The following is a 17,680-nucleotide window of genomic DNA, read 5'->3' on the forward strand; positions in this document are numbered from 1 at the left end:
TCATAATAATTAAAGCATATAAGTAGATGTATATTGCGTGGAATGTCATCCCTATAGGAATGTTAACCAAGGCAGAAATTGCTTCTGAACTGTCTCAGAAGAGATATAGATCAGCAGAAGGTTCTTCCAGCAATTCAGAGTGAAAGTAGTAAGAAATGAAGATAAACTGATATTCAGAAATTAAAAATATGTGATTAAAATGTAGAATTTAAACTAAGAGAGGCCACCGTTATTGGCAGTTTTTGGTCAAAGTATTTCTAGACTCAGATATTTTACTCAACAGAATAAAGATTTTGAACCATAAATTGCATTAAGAGGGAAAAAGTTATTACTAGAGTAAGAAGGGGAGAAAATAGAAAGTTAATGTATATCTGGAGAAACTTTACAATGCTTGGAAAAGAGTTTTAATTTATATACACAATAGCTGTTTAAAATCAAACAATTATGATTTCAATTCAAATTATGAAATAGTCATCTGCAAAACTTTATCTTCTTGCACACACTAAGAGCTGGTCAAAGTTTCAGAACATTTGCATGATGGAAGTGGTGGAGCACACTTTTAGAAGGGATGATTGTGCAGAGAGATTTTTATTTTGTCAAGGAGATGCTCAGTTGAGTGTAAATTTAATCACAGTCATATTCTGTGCAGCTGTGAACAGCCCAGCTGTTTAATTTAGAGTAGTGCTGTTCCGTGGCATGGACTATAATATGTCTAGTTTTATGATAGCACTCAGTTTCAGCAAGAAAAACGCAGTAGCCCTCTCCATCAGCAAGAGAGAAAGCAGCTGAGCCCATGTAATAAATGTTTTCTGGGCCTCGGTGCTCAGCTGGGTTAGTCTGAGCACCTACTAATGGTCTACATCCCTCCTGCGGTGCGACCGTGGAGGGTCTAACAGGAAGCATTCACATTGCCAGAGGAAGAATTTGCCTCTAAGGAACATTTAACTTTTGTGCTTTATCGTGATAGTAGATTTCCGTCTGTTCATTCATATGATATCCAGTAATCTAAGACTCTCTTTTTTTTTTTTTTTTGTTTAATCTATGTATCTTCTTTTAGAACCAAAGAAACATTTTTAGTGCTGAGGGTGAGAGCGCTTCTTTGCATATATGAAAAGTCAAAAATATTTTTCTGTTAATGGAATATGTATTTTTCTTTCAGTTTTGTATTTTCTTGTGCACATTACTTTATTTTTAATATGTTGTGGCATTTCATGATTATAACTAACTACAAATGATTATTTTTAGTACAGGCAATTATCTGTGTGATAGCTCCAACCAACATGATAATCTTCTTTCCTTATCTTAAATACAGCTGAAGCTTTACTATGCTCTGAATTTGGCTGTTCAGATGTCTTCCTTTCTACCTATATGAGCTGCATTTTGAAGTACATCTATAAGCATGATGTAGTGAAGCAGAAATGTAATTATATAATTTACTGTAACTACTTTCAGAACACAAATCTACAGCATATTGTCCAGGAAATAAGCACGTGACGTACACTGGAGCTATCCCCTAAGCTATTGTTAAAACTATTGAAAGTTTTGTTAAAAAGAGAAGAAAAAAAATAACTAAAACTTAAATGCCTGTGCATCACATGTTCCTATGCAGACTGCTTTTTCTCATAAGCCACTGGCAAGACTGTTCACTGTTAGAGACAAAGAATCATGCGGGTTTAACAAAGATGCCTATCTTCAGTTCAGCTTGAGAAACAGCTCTCTTAAGCAGTTAATTATTATTTCTTCTTTCTTTACCAAATTCAGATTGCAATCTGTCTTATTCTTCTAGAACGAAAAAAAAAAAGTTAAACAAAAGATAACTAAGCTGTGGGAACAGTTGTTGCAGCTTGTTTCTTTTTGTCAGGAAGAGTTTAGATGTGAATCTTGGGTCTCACTCATTAGTCCATAGCAATCACTAGAATATTCCTTAATTCCCAAATGAGACAATAATTTTATCTAGGGGTTGTGATGACTTGATTGTCACAGACTGGCTTGAGAAAATAAAAGACTTTTAAAATCCTGACAGTGGAAAAATATGTGTTATGTGTGGAAATCCAGTCTGTGGAAATATTCAGATGGATGTTGTTATCTATATGCTTTCAGCTTTGCCAGCTCAAACATCTAGAGTGCCAGGCTTATCAGGCAGTATTGGCATCTTCGTTGTGTTTGCAGTAGTGTTACTGCAGGCTCTAGGAAAGAGGCTCCAGTTTTGACTGGATCTCTGAATGCTGCTACAATATAAATACTGATCTTCAGTAAGGGGAATAATAATACTGACAAGATAATGAAAATATTAATAGCTGGACCGAGTTTTGGTCGTTGAGTTTGCATAATCTCAAATAAGGTTTGCTTTTGTCAACAACTTGTCTTCTTATATTTATCTCCTATCATTGCAAATAAATTTTTCAGATTTGTTTAATGTGAAACAAGCAGCAGTTGAATCAATGTAGACACTATATTGTGTTTAGCATCCTTTTCTGAATACCGTGTAAGTGCAAGCATATTTGATGAAGAGATATCTTCATTTGAACAGGACTGCACAAGCCTCTGAGAGGAAGCAGAAGAAAAATTAAGTTTGTTGATAAAACTTTGCAGTTTGGAAGGGTACTAAGTTTCTGTGCTTTCAGTTCACATGTGGACGTTAAGAGACTCGTTATCAGATTAATTCAAGAATTTAATTATTCTCAAGGCAGCAGTTTGAGTCTTGCATCAGAACTTTGTGCATCACTAGTAATTTCTTCCATTTGTTTGCAAAGATCAGTATGTAATCACAGTGTTTCAGTGCCCGCAAGGGTACCACAAGGTACAGCTCTAATTGCATCAGCAGTTACAGTGAAGTTTATTCTTAGTGCAGTTTATCCAGAAGTATTATATATAATTAATCTAATTTTGATTGAGGCAATTCTTTTGAACATGACTTCACCAAAGACAGACATTTGGGTTCATGACACTAAGCCAGGTTTGACAAGAAGCCTTGTAACAGCTGAGATAACCTACAATTTGGACTATTTTTTTTTCCAGGAGAGCAGGATGCCTCCTAGGTTTCCTTGCATACCTCACTGCTGGTGTTTTTCTTCCCTTATTTTGTGTCAATGTCCAGGATATATGAAGAACTCTGTAATCACTGAAGGCAACAAAACCCCTACTACAATGACAATGTAGTCTTTAAAATTAGTCTTTCTCCTCCCCTCCACCAACGACAGAAAGCAGAGGGAAGTTGTTCTGAACTGTAATTGCTAGTCCTAGTTCTTAAGCTCCAAAGCTTGTGTCCACTTGCTGAAGTGTCTTCAGGAGCTTACCCAGAAATCACTCCAGCTCTGTTACCAGTAACAAATTATTGCTATCAACAGAAATGACTAGTTATTCACTGCCAGCACTGGCCCATCAGATGGATCTCAGAAACATTTCTTCTTCCTTGGATTGGGCTGATTCATCCAAGCAGCACAAGCAATCTTGGGAGAGCACATCTCAGGCTCTTCCTTGTATGGGATCTGATTCTCCACTGACAATGTCTAAGCATAAACTGGTCTTACTACTGCCTCCTGCCTTCAATTCTTGTCAGGAGGACTTGTGATTACAAGTTGGATGTAATTTCCTGCCCTTTCTCTGTGACCAGTTTCTGTTTCCCTTCCCCCAGGTTTCTCCTGAAAGCTACGCAACAGTGCCAGCTTTCACAATGCCCTGTGAAGTGTGGCTTGACACTTGATTAATATTCTGTTCTCTGTTGGAATCTTTTGCCCCACTTCTCCTCTGCTGTTGTTAATTCTCTCTCTCTATTTTATGCAACTGTTGTGCATTCTTTGTGTTTATAGATAATTAATCGTGTGCTGCAGAATGCAAAATATAATTAGGAGGAAAACAGGGTAATACCATGTTAGTTCACTATCTTGTTGGGTAAATGCAATGACAAAAATAATCTCTGCTAATATTCCATGCCAGTATAGCATCTCTGGCAAAAGGCTTCAGTCATGATTATTATGTATTTTTGTATGTATAGCCAACTACAGAGGAAATGCAGACATCCTGCAAAAGTTTAAGAGTTCAGGTAACTTCCTTTATACCTCCTTGAACAGATCTGGATTTCAAATTTAAGTAGATACATTCTTTAAAGATCTAAATGCAGCATTTTATAATGAGTGCACTATAATCCCCCCTCCCCTCCCACCCCCCGAAATTGAGTGGTTGTTAACTGGTTTTAACTCCTTTACTTAAAACTAATGTAGGCTGTTGTTTTTGTGAACAGAAATTTGATAGTCCGGATCACTGATGGAGCATTTTCAGAACATGAAATTATCACTCTTGGGCGCTATTACAGTGTGAGAGATGAACGTGAAATGGATCCCCAATTCCTCCTTGCAGTGGCTCAAGAACAATTAAAGAAAAATGGCTTTGAGAATTTTGAGCAACTGTCTGCAGTGCTTATATACAATGACCGTGAAAAGTAAGTTTCCTATATTTATCTTAAGCTGTTATTTGGGAAACTCTGCCTGTAAACCTACCTACTTTCTGTTTGTTGCTGAGCAAATGGTATATTGCAGCCAAATAATATTATTTGTAGTGTTAAGCCTTTCTCAGCACTTGACAGTAGACAAGAAAAGGATAGACTTTTTGTCTCTTTCTCATTTTTTTTTGTGGACTTTTTATTATAGCTGCTGAACTGAACATTCTGTGACATAATCAGGTGCCTGTTCACAGGCAAAACACAGTATTTTGAAACAAAGAGGAAAAACAGTGATTTAAGGGAAAAAAAGAAAAGATATGTAGCTAATTCTTTATATGACTCATTTGCCCTTTTTGTTCTCTGATGTCACAGATAAAGAATTACAAAGAATCACTAAGGACCTCAACGTGGGGGAGACAGGCCACCATGTGCGCTTCAAATTTCTCAGTTTTGTAATAGCGAAATTTCATAAAACCTTGTTTTCTTTACCTCTACTCTGATATTCCTCATGTGTTTTCCTATTCACAGCAACATTCACTTGAAGTAAATCTGGAAAATACCTAATGTACACTTCTCCCCCTCTCTTTCTGTTTGTGTAGATGTGGAATGCTGCCCCATGAGAAGTGCAGGACTATTTGCAAGTCCTTTAAGTTGCCACTGGCAGGTGATAATCTGCAAGCTTTACTGACTGCGTAAGTTAAGGGCTGATAGTATGACCTGCATGCATGGGTGCAAATCAATTCTGAATGTCTACTGCAGACACAGTTCTTAAGAATTTGTCCTGTATATAATATTAATCATTTCATGATGCTGATTTTGTCCCTGTACACATGTGAACTTTCCTATTTATAGAATGTTTATAATTGACTAAGTGCATCCATCTTAGAAACTTCTCTTCATTTTGTCTGGCACAGTAGATCATCTGGGTTTTGCCGGAATTCTGTGGAATTAGTCTTATGTGAATCAGTTACTGATACTTCTCATTACCAATGAGATTCACTTTTTTTTTTTTGCATTGTTTGTTCTTGTGTATATGTAAGGTAAAAACAATAGTCTTATGAAAGGACATTAGGTGAGTTTTAAGAAACACACCAAGATGAATACAAAGAAATGTCCTTGAGTCAAGTAGACAGCATCTAGTAAATGAAAGTGGTTTGCTACTCTTACTGATCTCACCTGAACATATTTTATTGTAATTTTTAAAAAAGGAAAGCAGTAGTGGCATGGTTTTGGTATTTTTCCATAGCACATTTAATTGTTTCGAGACAAATTGCTTGGCTAGCTTTATTAATGGTGACAGAAATGAAAAGAACTAGTGTTCAGTGCATTTGTATTAAAGGCTAGAGTTCAGAGTAACCTGTGATGTTTTGAAAACTCATGTCATATTGAGTTTGGTTTTAATGGCCAGATTTTCTGGTAACAGGTTTAAATGTGTGTTCATTGGTCTCTTCTTTCCCTTGTGGGAAATCCTTAAATGTTTTGTCTGCTTTCAAACAGTGTAAAAAGCAGAAGCAGATCTTGTCTACTGTCATGTTTAGATGCTTTCAGGTAGATATGCTTGATTTCAAGAGGAATTGCAAACTAAGCATCTGGATTTATCAAATAGTGAAGACTCTTGTCAAGCAGAAGTGTGAAATCCATTTTCATTAAGCATCTTCGTACTGCAAACAAGGCTTCCTACTTAAATCATTATCAAGAAGATTGCTTTAAGAAGCCTAAGGAGCTATTTTTCACAAAGCCCCTGTTTCCAGACCAAAAACTTTCAGAACAGTTCCCTGCGGTAGGCAGATAGACAACTTTGGCAATTTGCCATTCATCACTGCTGACAGTTAGGGTACAAGCATTAGTCATCAGAAGCATGTCTGAATTTTAGCATTAATCTAAAATTCATTTTTTAGAACTCCCACTAAGCTGCCCAACACAAAAAGTGTTGGAGGACAGTTGACATCCTGTACTAGACAAGAGGTTCTCATAGTTTCCAGTTCATAAAGGCTGAAATTGAATAGATGCACAGACAAGGGACTGGAGATTTTGCTTACATACTAACTCAATGCAGATGAAAAACGGACAAGCCTGACACATCATAGACTCTAGAGAAGTGTTTATTGTTTATGAATTTCTACCAAGGACAGCTTTTGTGAGATGAACCTTTTCTCTCCTGAAGTTTCAGTGTAGGCAGTTAAAAAGGAAAAGCCCAGTACACTGTAATAAAAATTAAGAGATAAGCTTAGAAGACAAGGAGGAGACTAAGGGTTGGATTTCACTCGGCGTTAGGCAGGTATCCATGACAGCTAAATTAGGATTCAGCCACTGTAGGTTCTTCCTGTAGGCGATGGAGGGGAGAGTTATCTCCTCAGACTATGTAAGAGCTGGATTTATAAATTCCCATCCATTTTCCTTTGTTTCCAAACAGGCTGTGGCCAACCTGTATTGCAGATTTCTGTATGAGGAAGGTGAATTGTGTGAAGCTGGACCTCAGAAATTAGTGTGAGAAGTACTTCACATGATGGAGTGCTATGTGTAATGCCAGTGCAAGTTACAATGTCAGCTGCTCTGAAAGATGGCAGTTTGTGTGGTGAGCCACTGCGCTGCAGATAAGAAGGAAGATTGTCACATTCTTAATAATGTGTGGAGTTGGCACTGCTTGGTAACTGCATTGTTTCATGAGAGTGCAGAGTCAGAGAAAGATTTTTTTAAAGTTTGTTTAATAGGAGTTAATTTCCAGTAATCTGGAAATCGAAGAGTAGAGTTGGCTGAAAGAGATTTAGACTTTTCTCTTCCTTTTCTCCTGCTTTCTGGAGTTTTCTCAGAGGCTGAAGAATCACGAAACAGGCAGGTTTATTGTTAATGAAGAACTATCTCACTGCTGGGGAGTATGCAATTCAGTGTAGGCAAAGTTTGTCAACAATGTTCTTTCACTGGGTTTTTTGGATAAAGAAGCACGTAATTTTGTGTCCATTGATGTTTCTGAAGCAAGCGGTGGTGGTGTTCCTACAGTGTGTATCTGTATTTATGAAGGAAGAAAGTGATACAAAAAAAATTGTTGGATTGATTCCCTCTAAGTCAGTATATATAGCTAATGTACTAGCTGGACCCTATTCAGCTATAAAGTGATGCTAGACAATGTGATCAGATAATAGTTCAGGATTGAAGATATATGTTTATTCAGCTTTGCTGTCTGAGATTAAGTGGCAAAGACTTTCTGTAGGACTTAATGGTTCTATTTTTCCATTTTGAAAGGTAATACTCTTAAAGTATTTATTATTTACATTTGTAAAATATACTGCAATGATCTGTCACTTATGAAAGGCATGAGATGGGACTGGAAGTTACTGTCTAATTTTGTGGTCACCTCCAGATGACCCAAGACTTTGTTTACTGTACCCAAAGACCATTCAGTTTCCACAGAGTGTAGGGAAAATTAGCACAAAGACTGTGAGGTTTCATAAGACCCTTTCAAGTTGTCTGTCTAGAGTAAATTTATATTTTCAGTTGTGGGCTGGTGGAATAGTAGGATTTAGGTACCCAACATTTTTCCAGTTTACCTGAGCTGGCTTATTCAAAAGTATTTCCTTTCTCCATCAGCATTTTCTCAATTTTTTAATTACAGGGCAATACAGACTTTTAATCACAATGTATTAAACAATGCAGTTGCTACACAATTGTTTCTGCCAGAAAACTGTAGTAGTCATTATAAGCATTTCTGCAGGCATAATGAACAATTATAGTTTGTTTAATAAATAAATATTGCTAAAGTGCTTAAGTAATGAATTCGGGAGTTTTTTCTGTTATTTTTATTTACTGCAATACTAAATATATGCTAACAAGGACTTAAAAAGATGCAGTCCTTCCCCAGAGGGTGTGTAAACACCTGGCAGATAAGAAAAAAAAGGAGGGAAGAAAGAATGGATCTCAAGTTTACAATTATTATATGTTGATTGTTCCTCATTAGTTCTTAAGTGTATGTCCCTATTTTTAAAAATATGTCTTTTAATTTCTGTTAAAAGTGGCTGTGTATTTATTCACCTCTCCACAGTACCAGGGTGGAGACTCTGGAGGGGGGCTTGTTGTTTCGAAACAGTTAATCCCTATTGTCTCACGTAAGAGTGCCTGATAACAATGGGCCTTCTACATGTTCTCAGTCACTAATCGGCCAGGACAGGCCCCTCCTGGTTGCTCAACTTTTCCCTGATTTGTGACTGGGCAATAGTTTTTTACCTAGTTGCCTACCTAGTTGTTTTTTTAGGGTTGGCCTGTTTCTTTCAGGAAGCAAACTCTCTCTTCCTGCTACAGCAAGTATCCTGGTAGCAGGAGCAAGATTGGAAATGGTCACAAAATTGTTCTGCTTGTTACCTTTGTTGCCTGAGACTGTCTATGCCATTTGTGATGAAGAGACTTTCCAGCATTAATGTTGGATCTCTTAAAATAAAGTATTTTTGTTATGCTGAGGAACCGATGGTTCAATTTGTAGTTTTGCAAGATGTGAATAAATGTATACACAAGATAGTAGCCATTATTTAATTCATATCAATCAGCTGCACGGACTTGTCCATGCTTGCCGTTTTAAATCTTTTCATATGAGCAGTTTATGGCAATTTAGGTGTATACCTGTGTATCAAACAGGCTGAAGAATCTAATTTTCTTTGAGGTTAAAGCAGCATGATGCTTCTCCTCTGTTCTTACCAGATTAGCTTCTTAATAAATATTCAAAACTAAGGAATTAAAAAAACTCTGCATGTTCATTAACTTTCACATGCATGTTTGGGTTACAGATTTCTTGATGGGAAGGAAAAAATATTTTTTAGTAGCCGTTCTCCACCAAAGCATCCTCAGGAATGGTCACAATGTGATTTAACCAGATTTTTAAAATATCTAGAGTATTTAATTATGAATATATTTTTAGAAGCAGAAATGTGCAATTGTTTCTATAACGTCAAAGAAAGAAGAAAAGCTCTGCAAACTATGATAGGGATGGGGAGTGACTTTCATAGTCTAAAATCACATGCCTTGGTGAAGTCATAGTGTAAAACTGAAGAGGAGCATGGTTTCAAGAGATCTTTGTTGCATCTTCTTGATAAGACAAATCTAATTTCCTTTCCCGAAGAGCAACTGTCAGTTTCGGTCATATTAACTCCAGCCACTGAAATGTATGACATCTCTTCTGTGGTAATGCACGAATTGATAACATCTTAGTCCATCTGGATACTCTGTACCAGATTGCAAGTGTGTGCATTTAGTAGATTGATATAATAAGTCACAGCAAGAGAGAGATCTAAAGAGTAGACTTTTATTTTTTTTTTGTGGATTATTCTAGAGTAATATTTTAAGCTGCTTGCTGTAGCTATTTAAATATAGGATTTAGGAATCCCATTTCTTCTGCCTGTCTTAAAATCTTTGATTATAGTTAACTTCATGCCCATATTGTCATCTCAGTTTGCTAGTGCTGTTGCATCAAAGGACTTTTCTCCTTGTTGATGTTTGTTGAAAGCAGAAGCAATGCCTTCCTTGACCTCATTGCCTCAACATAAAGTTTAAAAGTATTTACATGCCTTGCCTTGTTCTTATATTTAAAAATCCTTCTTATACAGCTCTGTGTCTTGGTAGTAGACTTAATCTCTTGACTTTTCACAACAAGCAAAAGATAAATACATATATAGTAAAAGAAAAAAATTATTGTCATGATAGTTCTGAAATTCAAAATCTGTGTGCCATAGTATTTTTCCAAGAGGTGTAAGCTTTTTAATTATCTTGTTACTTCTAATATGAAACTCCTTTCTTTTCCCAATTGCCACCTGCAAAAAACCTGAAACAAATAACAACCTCCTAGAAGTGGGAATGATAATTTTCTTGTGTATTGGATTTATTCCTCAAAAGTAAGGCTTTATGAAAATGTTAACTTGCATGTGAGCTATTTTAAAGAAGCAAGCTATCATAGGAAGGTTTCTCATGGCAATGTTTCAGGCTCCTCTTTAATACGGGTAACAGTAGCATTCTTTTCTGACTTTGCTTTCATCTTCAGCATAACTCACTGTACTTAACATTCCAGTTTATCACTAGCATCTCAGTTTATGGCTCTCAATATATTTTATTATTGTCTCTCCTGCTGACTATTAAATGAAAGGGGTGGGGGGAAGAGAAGGAGGGGATGAGTTGCAGTTTATTGCAGTTTATTTTTGTCATAGATTTATTTCTCCTCTTCTACAGTATTGTTTTCCCAGTTTGTGCTGTAAATTCTCCCTTAAAGTACCTTCATGCTTAATTATTACCAGAACTCTCTGCAGTGATTGAAGGGTTTTGAGGCCCGTGTTTTGTGCAGTGCTATTTCTTTAAGAGCACGATAAAATGATTTTCTAAAAGACTTGTCTCCTGGAGATGATCTTATTGCTGTGCAGTAGTATTTGTCTCACCAGATTACTGGGCAAAAATTTTTTTACCTGGTGTTTCCTGCCAAAGAATAGGTATTGAGTCTTACTAGTTATATATGTCTCTCCATGGACCCCAGTGAAGTACAGACGCCTCCAGGGTGTGCTTATATGCCTAAACCCGGTCCCCTTTATATGTAGGTAGTGTTAGGTGAGACAGATGTCATTCACAGAAGCTGCTAGTACAGTATTTATAGCAAAGCAGTTAAGCTGTTCATTTGAAAAATTATTTGCATGGTAGCTTCAGCTTGCAGGTATCTTTCAAGCACTTGACTAGTCCCATTGAAATAAGTTGTTCCCAAGTGCCTTAATCACCTAAGTGTTTTGCTGAATTGAGGGCTTTTTTTTTCTGAAGCTGCTTCATCCAAATCAATGGCAGAAGGATGATGTGGCTTACAAATCTGTTCCCGTGGGGTGTATTAATGCAGGGTAATGATTTTAGAAATTTCGGGAAGGGAGATAGCATATTCCCCACATACCTGTAGACCTTAGCTGGCAGTGTATATATCTTCATGCAGTTACGGGACCCTTGTAACTAACACAAATACATATTTGTTCCATGGAAATAAAGAACAATGCCATAAAATGACTACCAAATGACAAGGGTTGTGGTTTTTAAATCTGGCTATTATTTGATAGGTTAGAGAGCTGTCTGTTTGTCAATTGTAAATTGATCCCAAGATATGTGAAAACAGCATTTTTGAAAGATTGCTTATTTTCAGGACATGACTGTAGAAGCTATATAAAGCAGGTCAGTTGTTATAGCACAGCGTTCTTGTATCATTCTACCTATCAAGTTATCATTCTATCTATCAAGCTGGTGAAGAGTCTTCAGAACAAGTCTTATGAGGAACGGCTGAGGGAACTGGGGTTGTTTAGCTTGGAGAAAAGGAGGCTGAAGGGAGACCTTATAGCTCTCTACAACTCCCTGAAAGGAGATTGTGGCCAGGTGGGTGTTGGTCTCTTTTTCCAGGTAACAAGTGGATAGGATGAGAGGAAATGGCCTCGAGTTGCACCAAGGGAGATTTAAACTGGATATTAGGAAAAATTTCTTCACTGAAAGGGTTGTCAAGCATTGGAACAAGCTGCCCAGGGAAGTGGTTGAGTCGCCATCCCTGGAGATATTTACAAGACATGTAGATGTGGCACTTAGGGACATGTTTAGTGGTTGACGTGGCAGTGTTAGGTTTATGGTTGGACAATAATAAGGTGTAAGTATATGAAATAGAATGTATAATATACAGGTCCTGATGGCTTGGTAGTGTTTTTCTGCACTCCTGCCAGTGCTTGGTTATAAAAGAGTAAAAAATTATTACCCAAAAGGTAATGTATTATTATGCTGTAGATACAACTTTGTTTAAAATTTCCTTTAACCTTGAGTTATGGATATTCTGCATAGGTTTGAAGATGACCACAAGCAAGTGGAATATAAAAAGTTTGTGGACGGGCTGAACTGGAAAAAGAATCAAATGCCTGCTTTCCAAACAATGAAGGTTTCTTCCAAGGTAAAACCAGTCTATCTGAGCAAAGGAACAGTACAGTTCATTGATATAATTCATCCAACTTTAACATGAGTGTTTTGCCCAGTGGAGACCACAACAGTTTTCATCTTTGCTTATTTGTGCCTGTTTTCTTCAAATAATTAATTTTTTTCTTGGAGGCTGAGAATGAAACAGGGAAGTTAAACAAAGATGAGTAGCCCTGTAACAGACTAATAGGTGTCACGTCTCTGTCACGTTTTTCTGGAAGAAAAAAAAAGAGAAGGGGAAACAGGTGTATTTCTCCATGAACAATGGACGTGAATACCAGTTCACCCACAAATATCATTCTCACATGTCAAACAATCTGTTTGCTTGCTGAGATAGTCAGGAAGTACTTTAAACTCCACTGACAGTGCAGAAAATGGCTATGTACTTTTTATAACTCTACAGAATTTGTACATAATGCGCCACATCACTAGTAGGCGTACAGCAAGAGCAGTGTTGATGGATAAGGTTTGTATACCTCTACCAGCCTGCTACTTAGGGTAAGTAAAAATGTGGTATCAACAAACTGCAGAGATTAATCTGATCTTGCCATCTTGTGCGGAATGGAACATTTTAAAATAGATGACGCATAAGGCAACTATGCTGATTTTTAAAAACTTTGTAACAGACAAATCCGAAGCCCTTCTGCCAACACGTAGTTTTGCTGTTCTGCCCTAGCCAATGTGTTGCTGTGCTTGTACAGAATGTGTTTGATTGTATTCAGACCTTTTAGAAAAATAGCATTCCTTTGAATTCAAGTTCAACAGTGACAGAGTTTAAACCAATATGCCTCAAATTCTGTGCTATTAACCTGACTCCTCTCTCTTACTTGGCTTACCAACTCTTTCTTCTTTAGCATCTCAAACTGTCGATGATGTCTAACGAGGGCCCAGTGCTGCTAGTTTGCTCTCCTTTCCATGGTGGTTTATTTTTCACTTTGAGAATAATTTTTCCGTCTTGTACAGATAAAATCAAAGCCCTTCCATGGATTTTAGACAGCAGTCCTGTGGTTCAAAGCGTGCATTAGGTTTTGTTCAGTGGGTATTCTTTTTTTTTTTTTAACAGAAGAATTCTGTGTTTAGGTTATAACCCAATATTTAAACAGTGACTGCTCACAGGAGATTGTGTCAGAAGGGGCTTTATGAGCCTCAGTACCACAGAAACAAAAAGAAGGTCAGAGCCTGTGCCCAGAGGATTTTTGCGTTGAAGATGATGCTAAGCTCTGTACCAAAAAACAAGAGTGAAAGAAGCAAAGGCACAGCTATACTTGCTGTTGAATGTGTTTGACCATTTTTTGACCCTCCCAGGATGGCTTATCTGGCAATTGAGCATGACCTGATTTTTGGCAGGTGGGGGAAGGAGATGGCTCCTATGGTGGAAGGTGGGGTGCAAGTGACAGTGGAACCAAACAGCAGCCTTCACAAATTGAAGGTGTGGAGGAAAAGGTGCTTGTGAAACAAGTGGGAGGTTGAAGTGGACATTTGTGGTGAAACATATGTTCTGATCAGTGTAAGAGATGAGATTTTGTTTGGGTATGGAGAAGATGTTATCTTTGCTTGGAGGACAGCCAGTGGATGGACTTTCCAGGAGTGGCTGATGCCTAAGAGCTCCAGCTGAGAGTGATGCATGGACATATGGGAGGAAGGTTACAGCTGAAATCAAAACAGAAGAACGAGCATCAACTGTGTCCAAATTGGTGCCAGTATAGTTTATTAATTTTTACTGACTTTATTATTTTGTTAGTTAGCTGCAATACCTAGACTATCTTTGGTACAGTACAAGAATATTTTAATGAAGAGATCAATGCGAAATGGAAAAAAGCAGAGAAAGGAAGGGATTTAAATCTTGTTCAACTTTAGAATCCAATTGTCATTCTGTTCACAACTTACCATGAATTAACAGCAATATTTTGGGACTACAGTACTTGTATGTTTAGCTGACTTTTTGCTTCTTTCTCTCTGTGTCATTATCTTGGATGATTTTTGACATTGAGGCATAGATGACTTGCAAGACTTTCAAGTATAAGCATCTTAACGGAGAAAATATAGCATTATTTAATTTGAAAAGATCTGCAAAGGGGCTAAGGATAGAAAATATTTTTAAGAAAATAGTCTGCAAGATTGATAAAAATATTCATGTAATAATCTTTTAAGAGAATGTCCTACATAAGGGTCCACTTCTTCACATATTTGTGAAATGAATCAGCTCATTCAAGGTTATGTTGACCAGCTTTTAATTATTCTTATTTTTAATATTATATTCTAAGATATTCTCTGGGTTACTAATTTCAGAATGAAGATGACTGGAGTGGACAACCACCATCCCTTCCTGTGAAAGGGATCAATTACTTACCTCTTCTGGATGATCTGTTTGGCAAGGAAGAATAATCCGACCTGTGCAAGGCACTGCTTTTGGATTAGTGTTTCAGCTCCAAAGCTTACTTAGATACTGAAAACTTGTCTTGTAAAACATATAAAAATCAGATATAGGTTTTATTGCGTTTAATTTCTTATTCCAACATAGATGTATACTTTGTGTTTCTCTGTAACTCCTCCTAAATCAACAATACTCTTTCATACTTATATAAGCATAATTAAAACTATATCCTTTAATCTTTGTGTCTGGTTTTATGGAGAATTTACAAGTATTCAGAAGTCTTTGAGTCAAACAGAGCAAAATCTGACTGACCCTGCTTTGTTCTGCCAACAAAAGAAGCTGTTGGATGGCCTCTTAAAGTACTAGAGCGGAGTATGTTAGCACAATAAGGTAATTCTATTCAAATTTCCTCTCTTGCTCTTTAGCTTATGTCTCTGTTTTTACAATATCCCTGTGGTGATGTTTAAGTACTGTTTGTGTCAAAGTTTGTTATTTTATGGAGGAAATACTAGCAAGGTTTTAGCACAGTATAAAGTTGCTCTGGTATCAGAGATAATTTTAGCCTTACAATGTAGAAGTAAATATTTTGCAGGCATGACACGGAAGCTATCAGTTCTTGCTTTTTATTTTAAATGTGACTCAGATTAGTAGCCACCCAAGTTTACTTGGATGAGGCATGTATGAAGAGAACATATTTCAGTACAATTTTAGTGTGCAACTTGCACACTTGTGCGGTAACACTGTACTTGCCCTTTGAAAATTAATTGATGCCTTTCTCTTTGCTCAAAATCACAATGACTAAATGGAGTTCCTGGTAGTATTTCTGTATCTTTTTAAGCTTATGCCAGCTCAAAGCCATGATTAGATCTGAATTTACCGCATGCTTTTGTGAGTGAAGTAATTACCCTAGTTTAAAGAACGGAATAGCTGAGGTGAAGGGGGAAGCTGACTCATCCAGGGCGATTCCCCAGGGGAAGGGGAAGAGGTGTGCGCCAGTGCACCTCTGCTGGTGGCCAGGAAACTCGCAGATTCAGTAGGCTGAGAACTCTGCGCTTTCTGTAATCTGAAATGACAATTCGAGGAGGAAGTGTTTGATTTAGAAGGATGAGAATTCAATGTATCTGAGTCCCCGAACTGAGAGAAAGACAATAGTTCAAACAATAACTTAATTCAGTAAATCTGTATATTTTTGGAAACTTAGAGATCCCTTTTATAATTATGATTCTATTTAGAAATATCTTGCTGCACTTTACATGATAGTGTAAATGAAGTTTTTAACCGTATGTCTTCTCTCTAGCCCCTCAACCAGCTCCTGGGAGTAAATTCTTTTCCCTCCATATGGCAAAATATGAAACTTCTGGCAGCTTTTTACCTTTTTTTTTGTCAGAAAAAAAAGGACTTGAGGCAAGGCATGATTGTGTGTGTTGCTGCTATTTAGGAAGATGTTTGCAATAAAATGAGGAAATGGTTGTCTATGTCCAGAGGGTCAAAAAGAAAACTGTGAAAACTCATTGAAATGCTCCAAGTTGTAGTCAAGACCATCTACTCCTTTTTGATCCAAAAGAGGAAAATGGTTTCTTACATGACAAAAAAAATGTCTGACCACGGGGATAGTGTCAGGAGCCAAAACAATAATAACTTGTGTTTGAAGCCAGTTTGGTGAAAGCTGAAGAGTTTGAAAACGTGCCACCAAGACTGAGCTTGACACTATAAATGAATGCAGTTGCCCTTGTAAATTTTTAATGTTCCCCATACTTCAGAAGGATGTATTTCAGTTGTGGAAATCTTGTACAGCTGAGGGTTTCCAAGAAAGATTGACTCTGAACATTTAGAAATTCCCAAGTAGCTTGTAGAGATGCGAAATTCACCTTAGATTATTTTCCTTTATGTGTATAGGACAGAGAGTAGCCCTTTTTTTCAGGAAAAAAAAAACAAACAAAACCAAACTACAAGATATGTGATTTCTTTTAATTTCAAGTGGAACCCTGTGTATAGGTCTGGTCAATCATGGCCTGGTCTGGTCAGGGTCAAGAAACATGACTGCAAACTGGAACCAGTGCAGAGAAGAACTAGAAAGGTGACCAAAAGAATGGAGATAGGAAAGGAGAATAAAGGACTTATTTAGTGAAATAAAATGAAGTCTCAGAGAGAATAAGACTGCTCCCTGTAAATGTATTTTGGCCAGGTGAGGAAAATAACCTGTTTCAGTTAAGAACATTGGTAGTCTTAAGAACAAATGAGTGTAATTTGCCACGAATAGATTTAAACTAGACAACAAAAGGTGGCTTCCCACTTCTAAAACAATGAGGGTCTCAAACAGCCTTCCAAGACTAAAGTATTCAGTTCTGAGGTTGAGGTGGGTCATCTGAAGACAGGAATTTTAGGATGCTCATCAGTACCTTTCTGAATTATTATTCTCACTTCTCTTTCTCCTCTTTTCCCATGCATCTTGCATAACCCTGACGAGCACAAAAGGATCTCCTAGAAGCAGGGCAGACAGGGCCTGAAAAATATTTTCAGTGCTTGTCACTGTGCTCACAATGTGTCATAAGCTGTGGTCTGATGTGTTATAAACACTTTTCACCGGGTTTTCTCTTTTACAAGCAACAGTGCTTCCAGAAGGGAAAACCCTAGCCAATGAGCAGTCCAATAATACTCTGTATAATGTGACTTACAGCATATGCTGCCCAGAATATTTCAACCTCTCCTCTAATCCTGCCACCAGCTTCTTCTCTCTTTTCACATTGCTGATGAGGGGCCTGAATGAAGACAATACCACAAGATTATGTTTCAAGATGGCAGGAGGCCACAGCTTTAAAGCATGCATCATATAAAGGGGAAGGCAGCCTTCACAGTTGCCATTAATCTCAGCTTTCTATCTCTGTAGGGGAGCCAAAGATATCCTCTTTCCACAAGTA

General features: G+C 37.3%; 1 protein-coding gene across 2 annotated transcripts in view; it reads left to right on the forward strand.

Annotated features, from left to right (window-relative positions):
• Nucleotides 1-14,998, forward strand: part of EFHC2 (EF-hand domain containing 2) — a 62,565-nt gene extending 47,567 nt beyond the window's left edge. For both annotated transcript variants that reach the window (XM_086740106.1, XM_086740113.1), the window contains exons 12-15: nucleotides 4,241-4,438; nucleotides 5,038-5,130; nucleotides 12,260-12,365; nucleotides 14,678-14,998. In XM_086740106.1, the coding sequence (XP_086596232.1) occupies nucleotides 4,241-4,438; nucleotides 5,038-5,130; nucleotides 12,260-12,365; nucleotides 14,678-14,773 (493 nt within the window). In that variant the 3' untranslated portion in view covers nucleotides 14,774-14,998. The remainder of the gene's footprint in view (nucleotides 1-4,240; nucleotides 4,439-5,037; nucleotides 5,131-12,259; nucleotides 12,366-14,677) is intronic.
• The last annotated feature ends 2,682 nt before the right edge of the window (nucleotides 14,999-17,680 follow it).

This window comes from Chlamydotis macqueenii, chromosome 1, assembly GCF_036417535.1.
Source record: "Chlamydotis macqueenii isolate bChlMac1 chromosome 1, bChlMac1.mat, whole genome shotgun sequence".
Classification (NCBI taxonomy): Eukaryota; Metazoa; Chordata; class Aves; order Otidiformes; family Otididae; genus Chlamydotis; species Chlamydotis macqueenii.